The sequence below is a fragment of the Egretta garzetta genome, unplaced genomic scaffold, assembly GCF_000687185.1.
Source record: "Egretta garzetta isolate BGI_Z169 unplaced genomic scaffold, ASM68718v1 scaffold34, whole genome shotgun sequence".
NCBI classification, from domain to species: domain Eukaryota; kingdom Metazoa; phylum Chordata; class Aves; order Pelecaniformes; family Ardeidae; genus Egretta; species Egretta garzetta.
This window is the reverse complement of record NW_009259586.1, coordinates 959,407-982,412: the sequence shown is the minus strand read 5'-3', so window position 1 is coordinate 982,412 and position 23,006 is coordinate 959,407. Positions and strand designations below refer to the sequence as shown.

Genomic DNA, 23,006 nt, shown 5'->3' with positions numbered 1-23,006 from the left:
CTCCCTGAGTCATGCGCCTTCTGGGTTTCGGTGTGTGCTTGTGCATTTCGGTGATGTTTCTGGTTAACTGCTTGCTCTTTGGCAATGCCAGAGAAAACCAAAGAGGATCAGAGCTTACTGTAGCACCTGGGAAATTGGAGAACCCCAGAAGCATCTAATTCAACAAGACCAATATTTGCAAGACTTGCCTTATACAGCCCAGTTTCAGCCCTGGCTGTAGATGTTCAGTGAAGTGTTCACGTGGGGAGTCCAGTGGTACTGGTTGTTATTTGCACTGTGTTGAAAATGTTTGCTTGGTTCTGTAGCAAGAGATTTTAGCTGAGGAGAGGCTTCAGCCACCACCTGCACCCATCCCTGTAGTTCATCTCCACCTCCCCAGTGTGGTGCAAGACAGAGGATTTTGGAGACCAGCAGCACTTCGGTGCAGGAGGAGGGGACTGCTCTTCAGCAACAGCCTCATCTTCCCATTCCCTCATTAGTGCCATAGAGTCACCTGAACTGCCCTTCAGGGAGCCTTCAGAGAGAAAGACAGACATCCAGAGGGCAGTTCTGCTGCCAAGGAGCACATGGAAGCCTGCTCAGATGCAGGGATCGTTTTGCGATGGGACGACCTCCTAGTTGCTTTGAATTAAATTGTCTTTTAATAGCAGGGTTCCACTCTGTCTTTAGACTCATGGGATTATCGGTTCTGCTGTAAATATGTGTTTAGCATTAGAGTAAAATGTTATGTCAATACATGGAAGACTGGTTGCCTATTTCAGCCGCTGCTGTTTCCACCATGTGTCACAGATTAGAGCTGGTCCTGGACAGGGGCCAGGCTGGTGCTTGCTGCGCTCTAAATCCAAAGCTGTATATGAGAGACGTTCACTAGCCTAAGAGTGGGTGATCCGTTTGATAAACTATATGATGTGTTGTTCCCCTTAATGCACTCTATTTACGTTTTCGTGTGAACAGGAGTAAAGTTATTGAACTGTCATAATTCAGTAGTTAAAATCTCTCCCACAGGAATGACCACGGATGGCAAACGCAGCATGTGCTCAGGGCTTTCCGTCCGCTCCGCTGGCTTAATTAACTGCAAATAGTCAGGCCACCGTCTTTGAAAACTTAATAGGTGGTGTCGGTGTTTAACTGATGATACGGAAAGAGGGTGAGGGCATCCTGTAAAGGCACGGGACGTCCTCTCGCTCCTTTCGTATCATGTTTAGCCCTCAGAGTGCCAGCGTAGCGTAAAGCCATCTGCGTCTGCAAGGTGATGCAATGGGAATCTTGGCTTAGTCCAAATAAAATTATTAATCTGTGTGTCCCCCAGGAAGTCTGAATGATTAGCTACCCTCTGCATTGACTGCTGTTTCCAGGAGGTAGCTTGAAGAAATTACACAATCTTTAATGTTTCAATTAAAAAAAAATGGAAACCAATATGAAAAAGCTGAAGGGGAAAAAAAAGTAAGTGTAAATAGCTATAAGCAGTAATGTGACAGCTAATCTAAGAATTGTTAGATGTTTAAGATATAATTACTGTGTATTAACTAGATGAGATCTGCACAAAGAGCCTGATGAGCCTGCCAGAGGAATAAACCACAAAGTACTAGCTGGCCTGATTTATTTTTTTCCATCATCATGTTTTAAATGTTCATGCATACTGATTAAAATTTAGGTTAGGGTCTTGAAAGCCGTTGCCAAGTTCTGTCACTCAGGGATTTTTAGATGGTGTGGATTTAACCCTCTGCCTGTCCTTTTGGTGGCTAGCTTCCCAAGTACCTGCGGCAGATAATGTTCTCCCTTGTCCGGCTGAACTGATGCATTCAGACTTCCTGAGGAAAAAGACTCTTGAATGCTTCTAAAATATTTATTTACTCAGGATTCATCTTACTGAATTTACGGTTTGCTGAAACAAGCTGTACCGTACTGGCCTGGCATGAGCTAATATGTTTGAGTTCACTTTCATTCCTATGGAATGATATTTGAGATGCGTTTTTTTTTTTTTTTTCATTTTTTCTAGAATATCAGGGGAAAATAATTTCAAGCGGAGAGAGAATTTTTCTGAACATCTGGGAGTAAAATGGGAAAAGTTTGATAAATGGCATCTTGCTGACATGTAATAGCAACTAGCTCAGTGAAAGAATCTGGGGTATTGCAAATAAAAGGATTTTTCTTCACTGTGGTTCAATCAGATATGTAGTTCCGTGCGTGCAGTTGACAGGAACAGATTATTCAGTTCATCAAATTTAAAAAAGCGAAAAAATTCAGACTTAAGTCATGCAGTAATCTTAATTTCGGGAGCAGCCGTGTCTGTATACAACAGACACTGACGTTTTTTGACTACTTAACTCAGCAGAGAAGTTTCGTGTTCAAAATTTCTATTCTATGCGGTGGTTAACTACCATATTAAGTATATGGAAAAATTTCCTACACTGATTATGTGGTATTGTCAGGTTACACTGATAACTCAACTGCCTAAGTTTAAATTCTTTCAGCAGTGTCGAGTGCCCAACTGTTCTTCCTTTCAGTCATTTTATGTTTGAGACACAGAGTTTAAAACCTGTGTGTTATTTTGATGTTATCCATCGCACATGGAATACCTTTATCTGTGAGCTTAAATACTATCAGATGAGCCATATGCACAAGTTTAAACTGGAAATAAGCTCACGGCAGTCAGACTTTGCAAGTAGAAATAAAGGAGAAATTGTGTATTTAAAAAGAAAAAGCAAAACTGAGCCTAGCTCAGAACATGTTCAGGAGAAAATATTTAGCTGTATAGAATTTTCCCCTTGTATTGCTCCACCAGTCTGATGTCAAATGACATTTTTTCTTCATTTAACGTAATTGTCTCTGAAATGTAACAGTGAAACAAACCATTAGCAAAATGCTGAGCTGTCAGAAGCAATCACTGCTTTCGGATCCAAACGGGGTGCTTTCCCTGTTCTGAAGGTACTCATTGCGGCTTCCTATAGAGGTTCTTTGTGAAGCATCCAGCACTTCAAGGGCAGTGTCGCAGCCGTGCAGATCCGACTTGTCCCTCTCGAGTGGGCTGCTCAGGCTCCGTCTGTTGGGGCTTGAGCTGTCCCGTAGACTGCTTTTCTTTTAAACCAGGCTCTTTAAACTCTTCTTTTGCTTTTCTTCTAAACTAGGGTCTCCACCAGCTTTGGCCGTAGCTGGGAGTGACCATTGCTACTGCAGGTCAGGCATAACAGAGGATGAGAAATAACTTGTTAGTTGCTTTGACCAAGTGAGAGACGTATAAACTGACCCTTTTTCTTCCTCAAGTCCCTTCCTCTTTCACCTGAGGTGGCTGAGCAGCCTGAGTTTGCTTCAGGAATATCGACAATAAAATTGGAAGGCTTTGAGGGTTGGTAGGAACTGGAGTGGGTTGGGCGGTCCATCCAGTTGCTCCAGATGATGGAGGTTTACAGAGAGCAAACCAGCAGCCCCATCCTGCTCCACCACACAGATGGAGGCGAGAAATTTTAGTGAAATGGATGTGAACTAGTAATTAAGGGCTGTGTTGATGATTTCAATTCCCATGCTTTTATATTTCTTAACTTTTGAGCATTTAATCTACAGCCTTTAACGCAAACCGACAAATGCAGGGTTTTTGCTCCCTGCAGAACTGTGGTAGGTTTTGGATCCAGCATGGACAAACTGAGGACTTTAATATGTGTAACAGGCTTCAGCTGAGTTAACAACAGTAATTATCCATTAATTCGTGTTGGCCAGCCACTAGAGGGGGACGAGGCAGCTGCTTTTCCAAGGGGTTTCACAGCTGCTGGCTGTCAGGGGGGAGCACAGGGCTGGGGTCCCCCAGCCAGTGCCCCCCTTGCTGCTGCTGCTTCCCTCTCCCCTCTCTTCCCTGCCACCTGCCCAAGTCCCCTTCTTTCCCAGGTTTGGACAGTTTCACAAGCATAACAAAACCCAAGGATGATGCCCACTGCCAAATGTCTTGGCTTTAGAGTGTGCTGTTAGCAAGTTTTGTTTAAGCAGGATAACTTTAGCGCGTGGGCTTGAGCACGTGCACGCGCTCACTCGTATGCATGCAGGATTTTCTTATAACCGCATTCCCGGGAATGGTTACAACTGTTGGGAAGATGATTCAACTGGAGGTTAAAAATGTCGCCACGAGTGGAGAACAGCACGGGCTGTGTTAAGCAGGATGATCCGTGGGTATCTGATCCCTGTCGCACTTGCAATACATAGGAGCAACAGCAGAGGTTCGCAAATTGTTGTAGAGTCGTTACTTCAAAGTAATAAATGGGAAAGGTGGTTCCTGTCATCTCCGCGTGCCTCTAAACGAAGCGCCTTTCCCCTGATGTGCACCCCTCGGGCTCTGATGGAGTCCCTGCTGCTCCCGAAGTCCCTCCCCTCTGGCATTCCCTTGGGAACACAGCCCTGCTAAGTAGCAAGGCCAGAGATGTGCCCCTGTCAAAATGCAGATGTTTGTTAATTTTGTCTTCTGTTGTGTAAGAGGTTACCTCAGCTTGCTGCAATAACACAGATTTTGTCGTGCGGTCGTTTATCATGTAGTCACCTTAAATCTGTCTGCAGGGTGGCTGTACTGAGCCTGCTGTCAGTCTGATAGAAATTAGGATTTGTTATGGTACTTTTCCTACATATTCACCATAACTGGGATCCTACCCCAAAACCACAGCCATAATGTCAGTGGGCAAAGAGTCTTTCGATAACTATATACTATTCTTTTTATAAATAAATACATGTGTATTATTTTTATTATTGTTTTGCACATGTAAAACCAAATGGCTTTACAGTTTGCTGTATGGCAAAGCGCATTCAGCTTTTCCAGTAACATTCTTTATAAAATGGATCATACAGAAGCCTGCAGGAATTCCTAGCGTGACGATAGTGCTGCCTGAATTTTCCCATAAGCGGTGTTTAAAGTCAAATTGGGTTGTGACATTAAATAACACCATATGGTGCATTCATCCCCTGCTGCTGGAGCTGGATGCTCAGTGCAGTTTCAGTAGCATTTTACAGGAGTTGATTGATTTTGGGGCGGGTTATAGGTTCTCCGAAGTTAGATGATCTTGAAAAAAAATTCAGTGTTTGTCTTTTAAGTACCAGAAGCACAGCATGTGCAAGGGCTGTTTGTATTAATAGGCAAGTGGTCAAATCCCCATCCCTGGGGGTATTGAAAAGCCGGGCAGACGAGGTGCTTAGGGCCAGGGTTTAGTGGTGGGATGGCAGGGTTAGGGGAACGGTTGGGCTTGATGATCTTAGAGGTCTTTCACAGCCCTGCTAAGTAGCAAGGCCAGAGATGTGCCCCTGTCAAAATGCAGATGTTTGTTAATTTTGTCTTCTGTTGTGTAAGAGGTTACCTCAGCTTGCTGCAATAACACAGATTTTGTCGTGCGGTCGTTTATCATGTAGTCACCTTAAATCTGTCTGCAGGGTGGCTGTACTGAGCCTGCTGTCAGTCTGATAGAAATTAGGATTTGTTATGGTACTTTTCCTACATATTCACCATAACTGGGATCCTACCCCAAAACCACAGCCATAATGTCAGTGGGCAAAGAGTCTTTCGATAACTATATACTATTCTTTTTATAAATAAATACATGTGTATTATTTTTATTATTGTTTTGCACATGTAAAACCAAATGGCTTTACAGTTTGCTGTATGGCAAAGCGCATTCAGCTTTTCCAGTAACATTCTTTATAAAATGGATCATACAGAAGCCTGCAGGAATTCCTAGCGTGACGATAGTGCTGCCTGAATTTTCCCATAAGCGGTGTTTAAAGTCAAATTGGGTTGTGACATTAAATAACACCATATGGTGCATTCATCCCCTGCTGCTGGAGCTGGATGCTCAGTGCAGTTTCAGTAGCATTTTACAGGAGTTGATTGATTTTGGGGCGGGTTATAGGTTCTCCGAAGTTAGATGATCTTGAAAAAAAATTCAGTGTTTGTCTTTTAAGTACCAGAAGCACAGCATGTGCAAGGGCTGTTTGTATTAATAGGCAAGTGGTCAAATCCCCATCCCTGGGGGTATTGAAAAGCCGGGCAGACGAGGTGCTTAGGGCCAGGGTTTAGTGGTGGGATGGCAGGGTTAGGGGAACGGTTGGGCTTGATGATCTTAGAGGTCTTTTCCAACCCAAACGATTCTGTGATTCTATGAAACAGGGAGCAGGGCTGAATGCATGTGTATTTATAATGGTGTGTGTATAAAAGCTGTGTCAAACCTGTCCAGAACAGAACTTGGAATCAAACTCTACTTCAAATGAGTAACTTTTGGGGACTTGTGCAAACTGTTTTTGTCCTCCAGGTGATTTTCTTTCTAAGGGGATGCCAGAAGCATGAACGCAGACTATCAAAGTGCCGTAAAAGGAGTTTGTCATTTTCGTTGTATTTCTGAACCTTCAAAACTAGAGATGAAAGCACCTGCAGATACAGCCGGTGCATTCCACGCATGGCATGCTTTCCGGCATCCTTTCATTTTGATTCTCTCTTTTTTTTTTTTTTTGTTTTTATTACAGTTCTTTGAGGTTCCATTTGACTCGAATATGAACAGGACAAAAAACAGACCACTGGTGCGAGGACAGATCAGGTAAGGCTATGCACACCTGCTCCGCCTAATGAGAAATGAGTCTTCACGTCGCTTTTATCTACCTCCAAGCTTCTCTCTCTCTTCAGATGATGAAAAATAACAATTTCAGACAAAAGGCTTAAGAATGAATTGAGCCTCTCTGTTCTCCGATGTTTCTTCCTGTTTATCACTTTCATATGAGGAGTTTGGGTAATGAGCTCTCCTCTAAGATACTGAATTTCTGAAGACAGCAGAGTTTCCACTCGTGTTGTGTTTTATTTCATGTGTGGTGGGTACACACGCAGCCTGGTAGCACACAGTCAACTTCCACTGAACTTTTGCATTTGTTTGTAAGAAATCTTTAAGATTTCACATCTAAGAACATGAAACTGTATATTGGTGCTAGGAGTCACGTTTATCTGTTAGGTCATGAACAGTCATTTGAATCTCATGACAGAGGTATCTGCAACTCTTTTTTTTTAGTGGGTTTGTAAGGTACCTGGCTTTGCCTTTTTTACATGTTTAGCGTAAAGCTGGAGTGAAAACTCACAATGGTGGAATCTTATGAAAATAAAGTAAAAATTTGTCATCATTTTGTTTGTCATCACCCATAAGTAAATCCCCCCAACCCCCAAAAAGCCCTGTATTAGCATAGGGATTCCCTTAAAAAAAAAAGTATCCTTCATTCACTCTGTTTTCTGGATTATGTATCAGTTCAGTTTCTCAAAGGCTGTTTGCCAGCTAAAAAAGCAAAGTGAAAAAGAACATCAACAAAAAACTCTAACTTATTTGCAAACTAAAACTGAAGGCCCAATTCATAAATGATTCAACAAACAATTTTAGTATTGCATTTCCATTATTTGTGCCAAGGATTATTTATAACAAAATTATGTTTTCCCTTAGGCTCCTGCGAACAGTTGGTCCTATTTATTTCTGTGTTTTATCCATCACCTTTGGAGGACTGAAAAAAATGTGATGGATGAAATTACGAGAAAATTGAGACAAAATAGTAAAGTGAACCTCGGGGGTAAATTCGCTCTCATTGTAAATAGTTAGAGCGCTTCAATAAACTTGTTCCGATTTGTTCTCAAAGATGGTGCTAATTACAGATTCCTGAGTTGAGTTAATTTTATTTAAAAACATATTTTAGGGACCACTGCAGCGAGGGCATCTGTTGTACATCCAGTAAGTCAGCCTTCGTTGTGCACTTCAGGGGAGCTGCGCTGCTGCTCCCCTTGCATGTGGTCCTTTAGCCCTGGAAGAAGGAACACTTACTCCTTAGGAAGAAAGGTGATGGGGGGATTTTTTTTTTATCATTTTTATTTTATCACAGTCTACTAGCACGGCTCGCAGTGTTTCTGGAGTCAAAAATACAGCTACGAAACTTTCTGTCAACTTTTGATCCAGAGAAAGCTATTTGTTTTATAAGTTTCCAGTGTCCTTAAACAAACTTCACTGGCATCTGCATGCACCACAGATTGGCAAAACCATATTTAACGGATTTTCTTACTTCTCCCCGTGCTTCATATTTGCTTTCACCGCAAAATGGTAATGTTGGGGACTTCATGTAATCACTCATCAATCTATCTACCTGACTGTCAACAGCTAATTTAAAGTTCTTTAAAGTGTCACTTACCTTGAATAATGCCGGTCTCGTTCCCCGTAGACCGTTGAACGTGCAGACCTCGACTGGGGTTATTTCTTCTGCGGTGTGCCAGAGGAGAATAATCCAGTGCAAGTGATCTAACCTTGTTATATTTTGCCACATATTCCCTGGTGTTCCTTGAACTCTTTCCTTCCTGGCTGATTAAATAAAACCCTTAAATGGCTATGCTAAAACTAGTCAAAAACAGACTAGACAGAGACAGATAAATTGTATGTAAGAGCCTGGTGTCTTGGCTCTGGGAAGGAATCCAGAGAGCTTGGGGTATGTACAGAGTTCTTGCCCAAAATTTGTCTGACATTTGAGTTTTGACATTTCCTTCTCTGTAGCTGCTTCATATCATGAAATGTTTGGTGCTTTTTTAATTCTGCTGTGTTACAACATCTCTGATATCCAGTGCAAACGAGCCATTGTTTTACGATCTGCCTTCATTTTCACCGTTTATAAATATATTGTGATTTCCCTTCATCTTTTCTTTCTTCCTTACTTTTTTCATTTCTTTCTTTCTTTCCTTTTTAGTTATTTTGCATAGTCCTTGCTACAGGACTGATCAGTATGGGTAGCAGAGTCAGACCAGTTTTTGTATGGTCCAGTCCTGAGCTTGAGATCCCTTTTGAAGAGTGAGAAGGTTGTTGACTCTCCATTGTGTTGGCTCTCTGCACCTCCTTGGAAAGGCTTTTCATGGTAGCTTTGATGTGAACTTCTGCCCACGGAGAAACTGCACTGAGACCAGTGACGTTTTTTATAGAAGTTGTGGCATCATGAAGAAGATTCTTAGATGCTTTGAACTTGGGCCGGAATCAAGTCAGTAACTCCCAGTGAGAGGTCCTTGGCGTTACTGAGTCATCCAGACCCTGGATGAGCTGGCGTCTCTGGTTTTGATAAGCTAATTCATGGACTTGGCTCCTTAGGAAATGTTATGCTGTTGTAGAGAAATCATTCCTGTGTTTTTCACTTTGTGACCTCCATTTGCAGCTTCAGCCCCAAGTTTAGTTAGGTTTAAGATCAGCTCTCAGTTCTAACTAACTTTGCTTCCAACATTTCTCCCCTTCCTTTCTGCCTGAAGCCTATACTTTGAAAAAAAGCAACACACCCCACCCTATTTTGGCAACCCGTGTGTGTGTGTTCATTTCCCTGCATACATGTTCGCGTGGTTCCCAGGTCCCCACATCTGAGCCTTTCCTACCAGTTGCCGAGGTCTTGCAGTTTCCTTTGGCATCAGTTAGGAACCTCAGTATCTTTCAAAGAAATGCTCCATGGCCAGGGCTGCACTGTGGAGTGTGAATGTCGTCATGGCCCCTGATGTCTGGCTGGGGACAGTGTCATTATCTTACTGGTGACACCCAAGAAGTGTTTAAGTTAGGCAGCTTCGGCCTGACCATTGCTCCAGGCAGCACCCTGTGAGCCAGGAGCCAGTTCTGCAAAGATCTCTGGAAGGATGGGGTTTGGAAAAGCAACTGTCCTCCATCTGTTGTGAAGTCCTTTCCATATTGCATCAGCTTTATGGCTCAAATAGTTATCTAGAGGCTTAGTGTGCCCCTGCTTTATATATTTCATATCATTTGGCCTGGACCAAACCATATAGGCAATGGTACAGAGGACTCTGTAGAACCAGGGTCTGCTGTACATAGGAAAAGAGTACATATACCCTATTTGCCAGCCCCAAACCCACCGCTGATACCCCCAGGGAACCTTCTGACACCATAGCTAGATTTGTGACGAACAGCACCCGATAGTTCATTGACTGCTTGCTTTACAATGTCCTATTTAATTTGTAAGGCTCTGAAAAAAATGTTCCCTTTGAGCAATGAGACGTAACCGTCCTTATTCTCTATTCAGAGAGTAATCAGAGACATCCTGTTGCAAAAATAACAAGAGTAGACCCAAACACAGCATGCCACTAAACGCCATCCATCATTCCAGCCTGCCCACATGTCCTCCTCCCTCCCCTGACCCCTCCAGTCTTGTTTGGAAATACAAACAGCTTGAGATGTTCTTCATACTTCGGCTGCAGTGTTAAACTCATTGAGCATATTTGCATTTTGTGTTATAACAACAGCTGATATTCTTTTTCCTGCTATGAATTGGTTTTATGTCATTGATGAGGAAAAATTTCATGTGCTCACCCAACCTTAGATGCGACTGAAATGGCAGCAGCTTTTCCTGGTTTCCTGTTGGATATGATTTATTCTCTTGCTTTTTAAAGTAATGGATTTAATTTTCCTGCAGATTAATTTAAATAAATCTCTAGTATTAGCTGCAGTAGCTGAGTGAGCTTAGCCCCTAGGATGACAAGTGTCCTGCTCCATTATGTTGTACAAAGTGACAGTTTTGATTGCCCTTCTGCAGAGAACTGCATACACTCTTGTTAAAAAGTGGCTGGTTTTATGAACTTACAGTACTGCTGGATGTGCTGTGCTAAGCACTCATAAAAAACTTAATAGTCGTACAAGAATAGTTTTTCATCTTAAAAAAAAATAAGTCACCAAACAGCACGTTCTAAATAACTAATTCACGACCATGTAGACACCTTTCAGTTCTGCTCCTGCAGAATTTTGCAATTCTCTGTACCGCGTCCTGCAGCCTTTGGCTTTGGTCTTAGCAGGGGCTGCAGTGTCCACCCGGGAGCAGGGCTGGGATTTCTGCCCTCGCTTTCCCTCCAGGTTTCATGGCACCTGGGCCATGCAGCATCGCACAGGCAGCGCCAGAGGATGGTTCAGGCTGGAAGGAGAGCTGTACTCCAGTCTCTTGCTCACAGCAGGGTCAGCTCTGAGGGCAGACCAGCTTGCTGCAGGCTTTATCCAGTCTTGTCCTAAAAACCTTCAATATGGGAATAATATGCTGTGAAATTTCATTATAATTCCCCTTACGCAGAATATTTGCATTCTCAAGGTTGCTTTTCCTTGCACATTTAAGAAGTGTAAGTCCACTAACTTGGCAGAAGAAGGCACAACGCAGGCAATGCCTTGGACACTTCCAAAGAAATAAATCTTATGTTGTTTAGTAAATATTTTTTCCTAGAATCCAGTTAACCTCCTCACTTAGCAATGCACAAGGAGCTGTGCTCTGTATATGAGCTTCCCGCTTCTTGTGGCTGATGGTTATTGCAATCAATGGAGACAGTAACGCGTTTCCTCCTAGTCGACGTTTCTGGGTAATGTTGGCTTTGGTCAGTTTAAACTATATGCCAAACGCCTGAAGAATCACACCAAGAAGAGCTCCTAAGCTAGCACTATTTCTCACTGATGGCTTGTACTTACTAATTGTAGGTATAACTACAAATATCTAAGTTGGGCATTCATAAACTGGTAGGAAATTACAACACATCAGACTTTCCCTGTTTATTCAAAAACACATTGAGGCACAAGACGAGTTCTATGTAAACCTGAGTTTTCCGCCCAGTAGACCTACTTCTACAAAGTGTAACAAAACCAGGCCATGCTGAAAAAAATGTGTGTGCATTTAAAAAAAAAAATCCTCCTGTAATCACTGTTGATAACTCTGTGTAATTAGCTTGATTCTTTGCTTCCTAACACTAATGTAAATCAGGAACGTTTCTACTGATGTTAGCGGAGTTACGCCGACGTGAGAGGAAATCCATGTCCTCAGCTTATGCTGAAACCTGCATTAAGCCTTTAGCCAGCCCTGGTTTAAGCCAGCGGTTTAAAACCTTCCCAAGGGTTTCAGTACAACTTCAGTTCCCGTTTAAAGATCAGCCCCTGCTTAGCTGATTGGTCTGCTCCCTTGGGTGGTCATTTCAGGCAGGTTTCATTCTCCTTAAGTTAAAACAAATAAAACAAAAACCTCCATAAATCTACAGTTCTTCAAGAATAATCATTTTGAAGAGATCAGATGCTCGTTCCCTGCAGGGAAACATTCCAATATTTTGTTTAGAAAATACCTTGTTTTAAAGGGACTGCCCTGAGATCTTTCTGAATGATAAAAATGTTTCTTTTTTCAGTGGGAGGCTTTCCTCTTGTTTAAACAGGGCACAATTCAAAGCAGACACCACCACGGCAGCCTTTTCAAGCATTTTTTATCCTGCTTGTATTCAGGCTTTATTATTTGAAAACAAGTAAATGCATTCCTTCCCCACCACCCCCCTCCTGGCTTCCCCTATTTTCCACCCTGTGTTTTCCAGAAGCTGTCATTGACTGTATTTGGTAAACAAGAAATTAAAAAGGCAGCTTTATATTTTTGACATGTACAATTGCTTGTAAAAATGCAGTCCTTGCCTTTTGAACAGCGGGGTATTTCTTACTTTTTTTTCTGGCATGGCCACATCATGGAGAGGTGGGGGGGAGGAGAAACCTTGAGGCTAAAACATAGTTTAATGAGAATAAAACCCACATCAAAGGATGGACTAATGGAATGATATAATGCTTACTGTGTCACTTTCCCAAAGGGGATATGGATGACAGTACTTATATTTCAATTATCTATTCACTGCCTGCATAGGATGTTGATTAAATGGTTTGAAGGTATTAGAGTCCTTTTGTAGAACTCACAGAAAAATGGTGATACTGCACATTATCCTCAGATCAAAATGCGTATTAGCAGGAAATTATATAGCTCTAACTACATATATATTTTGTTTCTTAGGGCAATAAAGAGGGTTGTTTTAATAACTCTAACATTACATTTGAATTCGTTTCAGTTGAAACGAAGAAATTGCTAGCTGCCCAGCTAGCGCCTTCAGCTCCGTCCTCCTGCCCGGACCTAATTCTGCCGCAGCTCAGCGGAGACATTCCTTTGCAGGCAGCTCTTGTTTGGTAAATATAAATCCTGCAGAAACACTTGACCCCTCACGCCTTGCCGCTTTTCAGTTCAGCTGAGGGGCCCTTTGCCGCCAAATTATTTATCCGAATCTTTAATTGCACGTGGGACGGTTGATAAATCGGAGTACATTGTACTTCACCCCACGTTAGGAAACATCCCAGATGCTCATGTATAAACCAGGAGTCACGGTGCATTTGGCTAAATAGCTGCTCCATCTGCTTGTGGGGAACGCTGCGGAGAAGTGATACGGGCTCCTAATGGAGTTGTCTTATCCTCTCATGTCAGCTCCTCGCCAGGGGGTAGAGCCCCGTGAGCTGGAGGGAGCCAAGCTATTGTACACTAATCCTTCCATCTTTGTGTCTGATATGAACAGGCCTCTTGGACACCATTTGTAACCGTTTACTTCTTTTTTTAACTGACTAGCGATGAGTCCTTTTCTTCAGAGGTGTTGTTGAAGTGCGTTTTCCCTCTTAGGCTGCAGAAACAAGCAGAAATAAATCTCGAAGTCCAAGACCCTTTTCCCAACTTAACTCAGTGTTCTCCTGGTGGCTCTTTTTCCTGTGTCTGTCAAACATGTCAGGTTTGTGTTTGTAAATTTTGGCTTAATGCAGTCAAAATCCCCACACTTTGTTCCCTGTATGAGTATTGAACCTTATCTGGTTTAACCACAACAGCGTCATTATTCAACATGTGCCAAGTGTTATAGGAAATGTCACCGCTCAACAAGTCCATTACGGAGCTGCCTCTGATTAGAAGCTGCTATACCCTGAGATCTGTTTACAGTAAGTCATGTTAGAAGTGCATTTCTTTCTGTGAAGGACAGAGTTTATCATGTCTTATACAAGTTATAACTTATATATAAAAGGTTTTTCTTACACTTTAATTAGCTGCACTCACACAGATGCTTGCTCGCCAGTCTTTATGACTAGAAAAGCTGCATTCCTGAGGTTGAGATATGTGGAGAACCTCTTTGATATGTTTTGTTTAGGTTTTTTTTGCTAGGGACGTAGAATCACAAAGAATACTATATTATAAATCATGCTGTAAAGGAGCATGAGCCACAGCAACTCACATTGCTGCCCATGTGTTACAATAATTATGTTGTATTCATGCACTTTGATGGTATAAGAAGGGGTTTTTTTGCTTTTTTTTCCACCAAACATTTGTAAAATATAACTCCAGATGCTAACTGTAGATAAACTACCAAAATGATAATGCAGAAATCCCAAAGTACAACCATCCTCATCCTCTTCGCCTCTCAGGTGAAATGTAGCAGCTACTTAGGAACATGCTGTGAAGTGTTAAAATGATATGAATATCAAATGTGTGCTTGCAGTGTTGCAGAGGAATCTGCAGATAAGCAGGAAGGATCTGATTTAAATTGCAATTTGGCAGGCTCATCTGCTCGATTGCTCTTCCACTTAATGGTGTCTGGAGCCTGATCCTCCATCCACTGCAGACCATTGCTTCTTGTCCTGCTGTCTATGGCTGTAGTGAATAACTCAATTCCTTCATTTTCATTGCTCCTGGGAACGTATTTAGAGTCAGTGACCCTGTGCAGAGAATGCCTGGACTGTCTTTTCTCTTATTTTGAAGAACAGGTTGATAAATAGTCCAGAACTTCAGTTTTCTCCATCTTAATGAGACTGAGAACTGGCCTGAGACTTCTTTACCCGCTGCTTTCCAAACGTTGGCTGAGGGCTCAGCAGAAGCATGTGTTAGATTTAATCACTCTAAATCACAGAAAAAATGTTTCTGGAAAGACCCATGTTATCCATCCTGTTTGTCAGCTGGTCTCTGCTTCTTAAATGAAGAGAGAACTGAGATTTTGAAAGAAAATGAATGAATCACTTAACTGCCACATTGTAAGGTTAGGTTTGTTAGGTTAAAGAGGAGGATTTAGTTTAAATATTATGGGGGACATTTTTCAAATTTACTGTAGGTTTGTCTTGTAAGCACTTTAAAAAAATATTTACATTTTTGTGACTGCAGGGAAGCTGTGAATATTATTATTCACCCTTTCACTCTTGCCTAACAAAGCTGTATAACAAGGACCGTGCTAATGCTCTGCAGGGTTGCTTGGAGTTGTTATGATTAGCATTCTGGTGTGTATGGCAAATGTAAGAAGAGCATAAACATTTTCTAAGTGTGGGTCCTTTTCATTTTTAATTTTTTTTCTTCGAAGTGACGAGGCCCAATTGGAGTGTCTGCTTAATAACAAAGGGCAGCATAAAAAGTTTTACTTCTGTCCAAATGTGGTATTTGTAACCTGTGAGTTTCCCCAGGGTTTGCTGAGCTATCTCATCCCAGACCTGTGGTTGCTTTGGTCTCAGTCCTCTGGGCAGACTCTTGAATCCGTCAGCAATGGAAGACCAGATCCTGGCCTCATTTGTGTGGAGTTAGACCTGTAAAAATGAGAGCAGGGTATGTTTAGGAGAGAGCTCTGTGCTGAGGGTGGGACTCCCAAGTTCTCTTTCTTCAACTGAGTTAAAATCCCTCATCTCGTCTTCGCATACACGTTGCATCTTGGTGGAAACTTTCAGCAAAATCGATCAAGCCAATTTTGATTTATGCAAGCATAAAAAAGAGAGATGTGTCCCTTTCAAGATGAGATGATTCTTTTAAATTAGCCGTGTTTGTTTATGATAGTTTTAAAGTCCCTCTCTCTGGCAGGGGAAACAGAAAGAACATCTGTAGCTTGGATTCGTGAGGAGCGAGGGGAACTAATTGCCTCCAATTTGGTTAAAATACAGTGTCGATTATGCTTTTATACAATAGTGATACACAGCCATGACAGGGCGCTTTGGGCTCCATGCATGGGTTGTTTCTTCATTGGGAGAGAAATGAATTGACACTGACAGGGGATATTTTATCCTAGTCTGTATTTATTTACACTAAGTATGCTTCTGAACAAGTCTATTAGATAGCAAAGCCAGAGCTGGGTTGGCAACGTAGTGCCAAAACTCAAGAAGGCAACTCCATGATGAGACGCAGCCAGCCATCCGTGTTTATCCATCACTGAGCTCCGTATGTGCCAAGTTCTCACTGTCTGACATTCCTTGGGAGATTTAGACATCCCTCTCCCAGTCCTGCCCCGGTTCCCTGCTGATGGTCCAGATGTCAGTTCAAACCCACATCCAGGTTGGTGCTGAGCCCTGTGGACAAAGGAAGAGGTATTAGGGGGGATTCCCTTCACAGAGATTTGCATTTTTAAAGAGGTTTATTTGAGGTTCAGGTCTGTAAACTGTTCATCTGGGGACACAATGTTCAACACAATCAGGTGTTGAACTCTTGATTGAAGTGTGCTTAAATGCTACCCAGCTCACTAGGCTTTGTGGGAGCACCTACAAGTTTCATACCTCCTCTTAACACAGAGTTCCTCCTCAGTTCAGAGGTTGTGTTACAAGTTGGTTTTTTAGAACTTTTCCACATTTTTTTTTTTTTTTTTTTTTTTTTTACATTTGGGGAAAAGGACTTTCCGATCTGAGATTACCAACATCTTGTTGTAGTTATTACCAGAACCCGAATCACAAAAAGCCAGTTACAAAAACATAAGCGGGCAGGATTGCAACAAGTGTGTCTGGTAATCTTAAAAGTCGTGGCAGAGTTACACCCCCGTTAAAGGGGATTTGATATAAAATTCAATGCTTGTAGTACACATGGAGTCTGATCTGCCACACCAACACATTTTGGGGGATGAGATACCAGACACTGATAGGATGTAGATACTATTGCTTAACCTGTGAAGGCAAACTTAAATAATTCATTAAGAAAAAAAAAGACAAAGTCAAGTCCCCATTTGTTTGCACCTCCTCAAGACCAGCTTGCCAGTCTTCAGTGGTAAATGACAGACAAGCATGTATGCTGATATTTGGAGCTGATGGGGGAAAATTGAATTCCCAATTAAAAGTGTAATTTAATTTCATGTCTTAGTTTTAAAATACACCATCCTTCATCCTTCATCGTGAGTCATGAACTTCCTTGCGTGACAGAGGGAGAATAAATGAATACCTATTAAGATCTTTCTCTACGTTTTTCCCTTAAAATAGTACCATTTTAGCTCATTGATAGGTATTGTTCAGTTTGATACAAGTCTGGTACTTTGCAAGATTAAGCCTCAATCAGCAGGTTCTTGGGCTTTTCATAATGTTCAGTCACAATGCACCTGTGGGAGATGGCATCAAAAGTGAGAGCGTGGATTACTGGTGTTTACTAAAGCTTCCCACTGGTGCAGAATCAGATCCACATGAAAGAAATAAAGGGGTCTAGCAATATGTCCATTCTGCCAATGCTAAAGCTATTTTTTTTCCTTTTATTTGGAAGGAAATACCTCTCCTTGAGACTAATCCAATCTGTAATTGAAAGTTGTAGTTGAATACAAAAATATTTTGTCAGTCATGCTTTGAGACCTTAAAAAAAAGATACACTGCCTCAAAACTGTACTAATTGGGGGTCATAATGCATCATCGTGGAACCACTTGGATTTCAAATCCAAGTGTGGATGTTTTTTCTATCAAGTACGTCCCCAGTCTGTCTGTAGGACTCTCCTGGAATTTAATCTAATGTCTTTTGCAAAAAAAATTAGAATAATTTTAGAAAAGTCATCAGCGATGAAGCTACTGATCCAGGCAATGTTGTTCCAGTTTCAGTTTCCATTAGTGTTGTTGTTATTACTATAGAACTTTTACAGCTGACAATGGTCATGAATATGGTTTTTATTACTACATACATAAATATGCAGCCTGAAAGGATTTGTGTGGAAAGTTAAAATTTAATTTCACTGTTGGTAGATTGCCATCATTCAGTTGTCTGCCATGATTACTGATTGGTTTTGAATGCTCTGTGCCTTACTTTGAGCTTAGAAGCTGCGCGAGTGGTTTTTTTAACCTCCCATCAAAAATAATTTTAGGGAAGCTACCGTTGCCATTCAGGGCAAAATGTGCCTTTTACAGCCTTCTGGCTTGTTTTTCGCAGGCAGCTGACTCTACAGCACTTGTGCCAGCAGACGACCCCACTGCTGGTTTCAGGCATCTGTCCATCTGGGGAAGCAGAGCTGGAAATTACACAAATGCAATCCAGATGTGTGCTGGAAGGCGATGGGCCTTCTCCCCCGTTACCTAAGTCATAGGAGCAGGAAGACTTCTATATGTCGCATGTTGTTGCAGCGTGTTAACGTCCTCAGCTCCTTGCATCTCTGCCGAGTGGGGTGGGACTGCCTGGTGTAACTGCTGGGGTTGATGGCCTCCCTTCATTTTCTTGGTGGATCTCTAAAAGCTGCTGAGGAGGGTTCTGCAGTTCTTGCGTGCTGATCTTTAAAAAAACAAATAAAAATTTAAAAAAAAAAAATCCCTTGGCTGATACTCCAGCTGAGGGAGATGACCAAGTCATAGCTCAGTACCATATGACAGTCACGGTGATCGCAGGCTCAGCTCCTACCCTGGGGACTGGCTTTCAGCAACTCTTAGTGTTGCCTGGCCACAAGAATTGAGAAGATGCCAGGAGATGAGCAAAACTATAAATCGCCAGCTGGGGAGAACGATGGTTTTCTGCACAGGGTGAGGTGTTTTTGTGCTGGGGAGCTCCATGGACATCCTCTCCTCTTTAAATGAGCACAGGCCTTTATGTCCATCACAACAACCAAAGGGACACAACTTACACTTCAGTTTGTGTAACCTCTCATTGCTGTTGGAAAAAAGTAAAAACTTCAGGCTGATTTTCTGAGTTTATAAGTGGCTTCAGAAGCCTTAGTAACTTATTGCTGACCTGGAAAAAATTAGGAAGAGGAGGAGGCTTTCTCCGGCAGCCTTGTACTGGCGAGTAGTCTGGGGACATTTTTAGTACCTACAGATTCCAGAAATAATAAGCAACGTATGATGCTGACTCCCGAAATCTGATTTTAATTATGGCTTTGGAACAGTGTTCATGCACTGGACTCGTATCTCAGCCCATGATGGCGAAATGAAATTGCAGAGATGAGAATCACGCTTGTATTCTTTGTCTGCTGGATACCTTTCCTCTGAGCTCCCGCTATGTTCAGCCCACCTGTGCATGAGGTTGGTACAGGCTGTTCCTCTTCTTAGTACGACAGATTGTTTTGACACTATATGCAGATGAAATTTGCACCCAGTGTAGCAATATTGAGATTAATCTGAGCCATCGGTCTCACCTTTGTTGTCTCGGCACTGTTTACCTGCCGCTGTGGGATATGCTGAAGTCAGGGATAATTTAGGACCGTTGCATGGGCAGCAGCAGCTAACGAGCGAGGGAGGGAAGCCTGGGGGTCTTGCTGAAGCTGTGTCTTCAACGAAACAGAATACTTGCCAAGTAGAACCAAAACCATTTTTTGCCTCACCAAAAAATAAGTAAAATTGGAATTAAAGAGTACAGTCTGCGCAGAATGTTTGCCATTATTAAAGTGCCATGCGGAGGAAAGCGAGGATGCATATCTTGGTTTCTCGGATGCAGAAATGACTCTAAAAAGTTCCTTTTCTTCCCATCTTCCTTCTCACCGCCCCAGCCCATGCCTGGGCATGGAGGTGTTTTCGGGAGGTGCAGCCTGGCCGGAGGTGCTGGGGAGCAGAGCAGCGGTGCTGGCACCGCAATCACCCTCTGCAATCTGTTATTTACCATCCCATATCCTGCTTATTTTAGATCCTCACCCTGCGTTTGGCAAAACAGACCCCTGGCCTTGTGGTTGAGGGACAGTTGTCAATAGTAATAAGATCTAATACAAAATAATCAACCAGGAATTCAAATGTTTCAATCCATTAAGGTATTCTGGGCATGCTGCAGCAAAACAAGAGAGCATTGTTGGTTTGGGTTTTGTGTTTTTTTTTTTTAGTTTGCCCTTTTAGAAGTGGATGATGTTTCTATAAAAGGTTTTTGACAGACAGGGAGAAGACAGAATTTGGTTTATTACCTTTTGTATTAGGCTTTGAATCTAATTTTCAAATATAAGCACTTATGCTTCACCTGAAAAATATGCAGGCAGTCTTAAATGGACACTTACATTCAGGCTTTTGCTTTTATGTAAATGTGTTTTGCGTGCCCAATTTCCCATTAACACAAGGTCACAAATTAAGTTTCTTATGTATTTACATAACATCTGAACATGAATTGCATACAACTGCTGATTGCATAAATGTGCCTATTCAGGATTCATACGGGCTTTGTGTCTGTACATGAGTGTCAATATATTCACAGAGGCAAGGCGAAGTGTTCCATGGCGATACAGGAATTTTCCATATTTCTAAGTAGTGATAGGTTTTAAGAGGGAATTTTGTCTGGCTTCTTGATTGTTTTTTCCAAACAAAATTTTCTTTAAACTTTTTCCCCTTTTTAATACTGTTTTTGAAATTGTAGTTCTAACTGTACTTTGACAGTCATCTTCACTAAATGTTTTGCCCAAGACAGCATAGAAAAGCATGTGTAGTAGTGACGCTATTGATCTTTACAGATATTAAGCTTGCTAATGCTGCTGTGAAATAGGTAAAATAGTACATTAATTTTGTAGATGGGCAAATGCTTTAATTTGTTTTCCTCTCTCGATTTTTCCAAGTAACGCCATGAGTCAATAAGTACTATTATCCATGACTCTGAAGCCTATTAACTAAATATATTTCATGTGCATGTGTGTAAGATCATTATATATGTATAACGAGCTCATCTGTAAGTGGCAGCTAGATTCGGAGATTCTGCTATTGCTCATCAATTCAAATAGGCTGCTGCATTGTCCAAAGTTGCTGTGAACGATATGATGAGTGAGGGTCCATGTGGATGCCTTGCGGTCGTGTGTGCAAGGGATGCCTGAATATCACCCACATGGGATTCCTCATTCCCCCCCAGCAGCTCTGGGCCATCCTTGAGCAGTCCTCCCCAGCCTGACTGACAGCATCCCCAGACGCCTGTGTCAGCAAAAGCTTGAATTGAATGAGGAGAAACCTGGGTCTCTATTCCTCCTTCTCCTCCTCTTGGATGCTCTCGGTGGAGTGTGATTGGGGCGGGTCCGTCTTGGGTGAATTCTATGGGAGAAAAGCATCAGCACGTTTTCTTTGGATCAGGAAAGGTTTGATTAGTCACTGTTCAAGCTGAAGTTCTCCCAAAAGCTTTTAGTTGAATGGGAATGTCTTTTAGCAGGATTATTAGGCAGACTTTGGCATGTGCGTTCTCAATAAGGCAGAGACGAGGGACAAAGCAGAACTACCAGTTTTTGGTTTTCCTTAAGGAAGCATCCTATGTGGTGACATACTGGGTATTTTAGAGTTGAAATTTGAAGAGAACTTATTTGGCACTTGTAGTATTTTTCCAGGCTGATTTTAATCAGCCAAATAAGTGAAACCAACTCCTCCCAAGAATCCATCATAAAACCTAGTTTCTTACTCAATATGTTTGCTTTCTGAGCTAGCTCCTTGGCCAATTTTCCAATGGAAAATTGCCTTTTTTTCCCATGGGACTGATTCCCTTAGCACAAGTGAACGCCCAAGTGAAATGAGACTTATGTACCAGAGTCTGTCATCAGCCTGCACTTACTGCACAGGATGGTTTAAGGATGAAGGAAACCAGCAGAGACCCCGCAGCCACTTTTGACCGCCATGTGAGAATTCCCTAGCATTGGATTACCCAAGGCTGATGCTCCTGTGGTGCACGCTGGACTGTGTGATGGCACAAGGCTGTAGTGGGAGGAACTAGGTGGACGTTAGGAGATGGGGCAAATCCAGTGACAGCTCAGCTTCACAGCCTTTCTCCTGCTCCAGAATGGTATCCTGATCTCCTGTGCTGCCTCGGTGAGATACAGGCAGCCCGGCAAAGGAGCGTGCATCAAATCAATGAGCCTCGCACCACGTGCCTGACTTCTGACAGATCTTATGTGAGCTTAGAGATGTGTAATGGTCCCTAGAAGACCATAAACTAGTAGAAATCAGAATACCCCTTAAATTGCCGTGACTTAAACCTAGGGTCAACCTTTTCTTGTTAAAATCCAGACAATCACTGAAGCAGAGAAACTGCACCAGTGGCTGAAATCTCTCTACCTTGTCCTCAAATGTTCTCTTTCCCAATGAGGAGTTACTTATACTTCTCCTAGACCTTAAAAACATGGCATATTTATGTGAGAATGAGTTGAATTCTCCTCTACCTCATGTCTCATCAAGAAATCAAGGTCCTAATTTCTTATTGCAGTGTCTTTGTAATGCTAAATAGTACTTCAAGGGGCAGAAATAACAGAGCTGAATCATCAGATCACAGTTTGAGTTTCTGATCTCAGTTGGAGTTTTAGGGGCAGGCACTTGTAAGTTGGACAATTACTCATCTAGAAGAATCTTACAGTTCCATGATTGTTAAGGAAACACTGGAGGTGAGTAGAAAATGCCATACTTTCAGGGTGTCTGTAAGTAATACAGTTCAACTGCTTATGAAGAACAGCCATCATTGACTTGATGCCTTCCCCTGAGATTGTTAGGACTATTGCAGACGCTAATCAAACGGCTTCCAGGAATTTCCTTTTAAAGAGGCAAAAAGGAAGAAACTGAGAAACAAAACTATGTTTTCATCCACCGGGAACAGAACAACTTTTTTGATGGTCTCAGTCATGTAATTTCACCCTTCCCTTTCGATAAAGCCTCATTTTTAAAAGGTACTTTTCCAATCCCTCAGTTGGATGTGAAGGCAGCACACAGCCGGTATCAGGGCTGGCACCGCGGGGCTATTGCTGCTGCCGGGAAGCAACGTGGGAGAGCTGCGATGCCGAGTTCAACCATGGCTTTGCACTCCCAGCCTTCATCTTCCCTTCCCACAAGAGGCATGAAGGGCTCCTGGCTGCCGCTCCATGACCGGCTCATGGTGTGTAGTGTTCATTTCAATTGGAGACGTGTAGATGAGTCTTCACTCTTGATTAGGGAGAAAAGTGCTTGTTGCATTAGGTCAAACTGTGTCCTCATTTGTGTCTGTGAGCCCCGCGGGAGCCAACGTGGGTAGCCCGGCCTCGTAGGGTCACGCTGGTCTTTTGTCACCTCAAGAGTGTGTATTGTGTA

General features: G+C 42.3%; 1 protein-coding gene across 1 annotated transcript in view; it reads left to right on the top strand.

Annotated features, from left to right (window-relative positions):
• The window catches only part of LOC104125291 (protoheme IX farnesyltransferase, mitochondrial), a 113,515-nt gene that overhangs the window by 72,588 nt on the left and 17,921 nt on the right, over positions 1-23,006 (top strand). Inside the window, exon 7 of the mRNA XM_009637730.2 lies at positions 6,487-6,557. Within this exon, the coding sequence (XP_009636025.1) occupies positions 6,487-6,557 (71 nt within the window). The remainder of the gene's footprint in view (positions 1-6,486; positions 6,558-23,006) is intronic.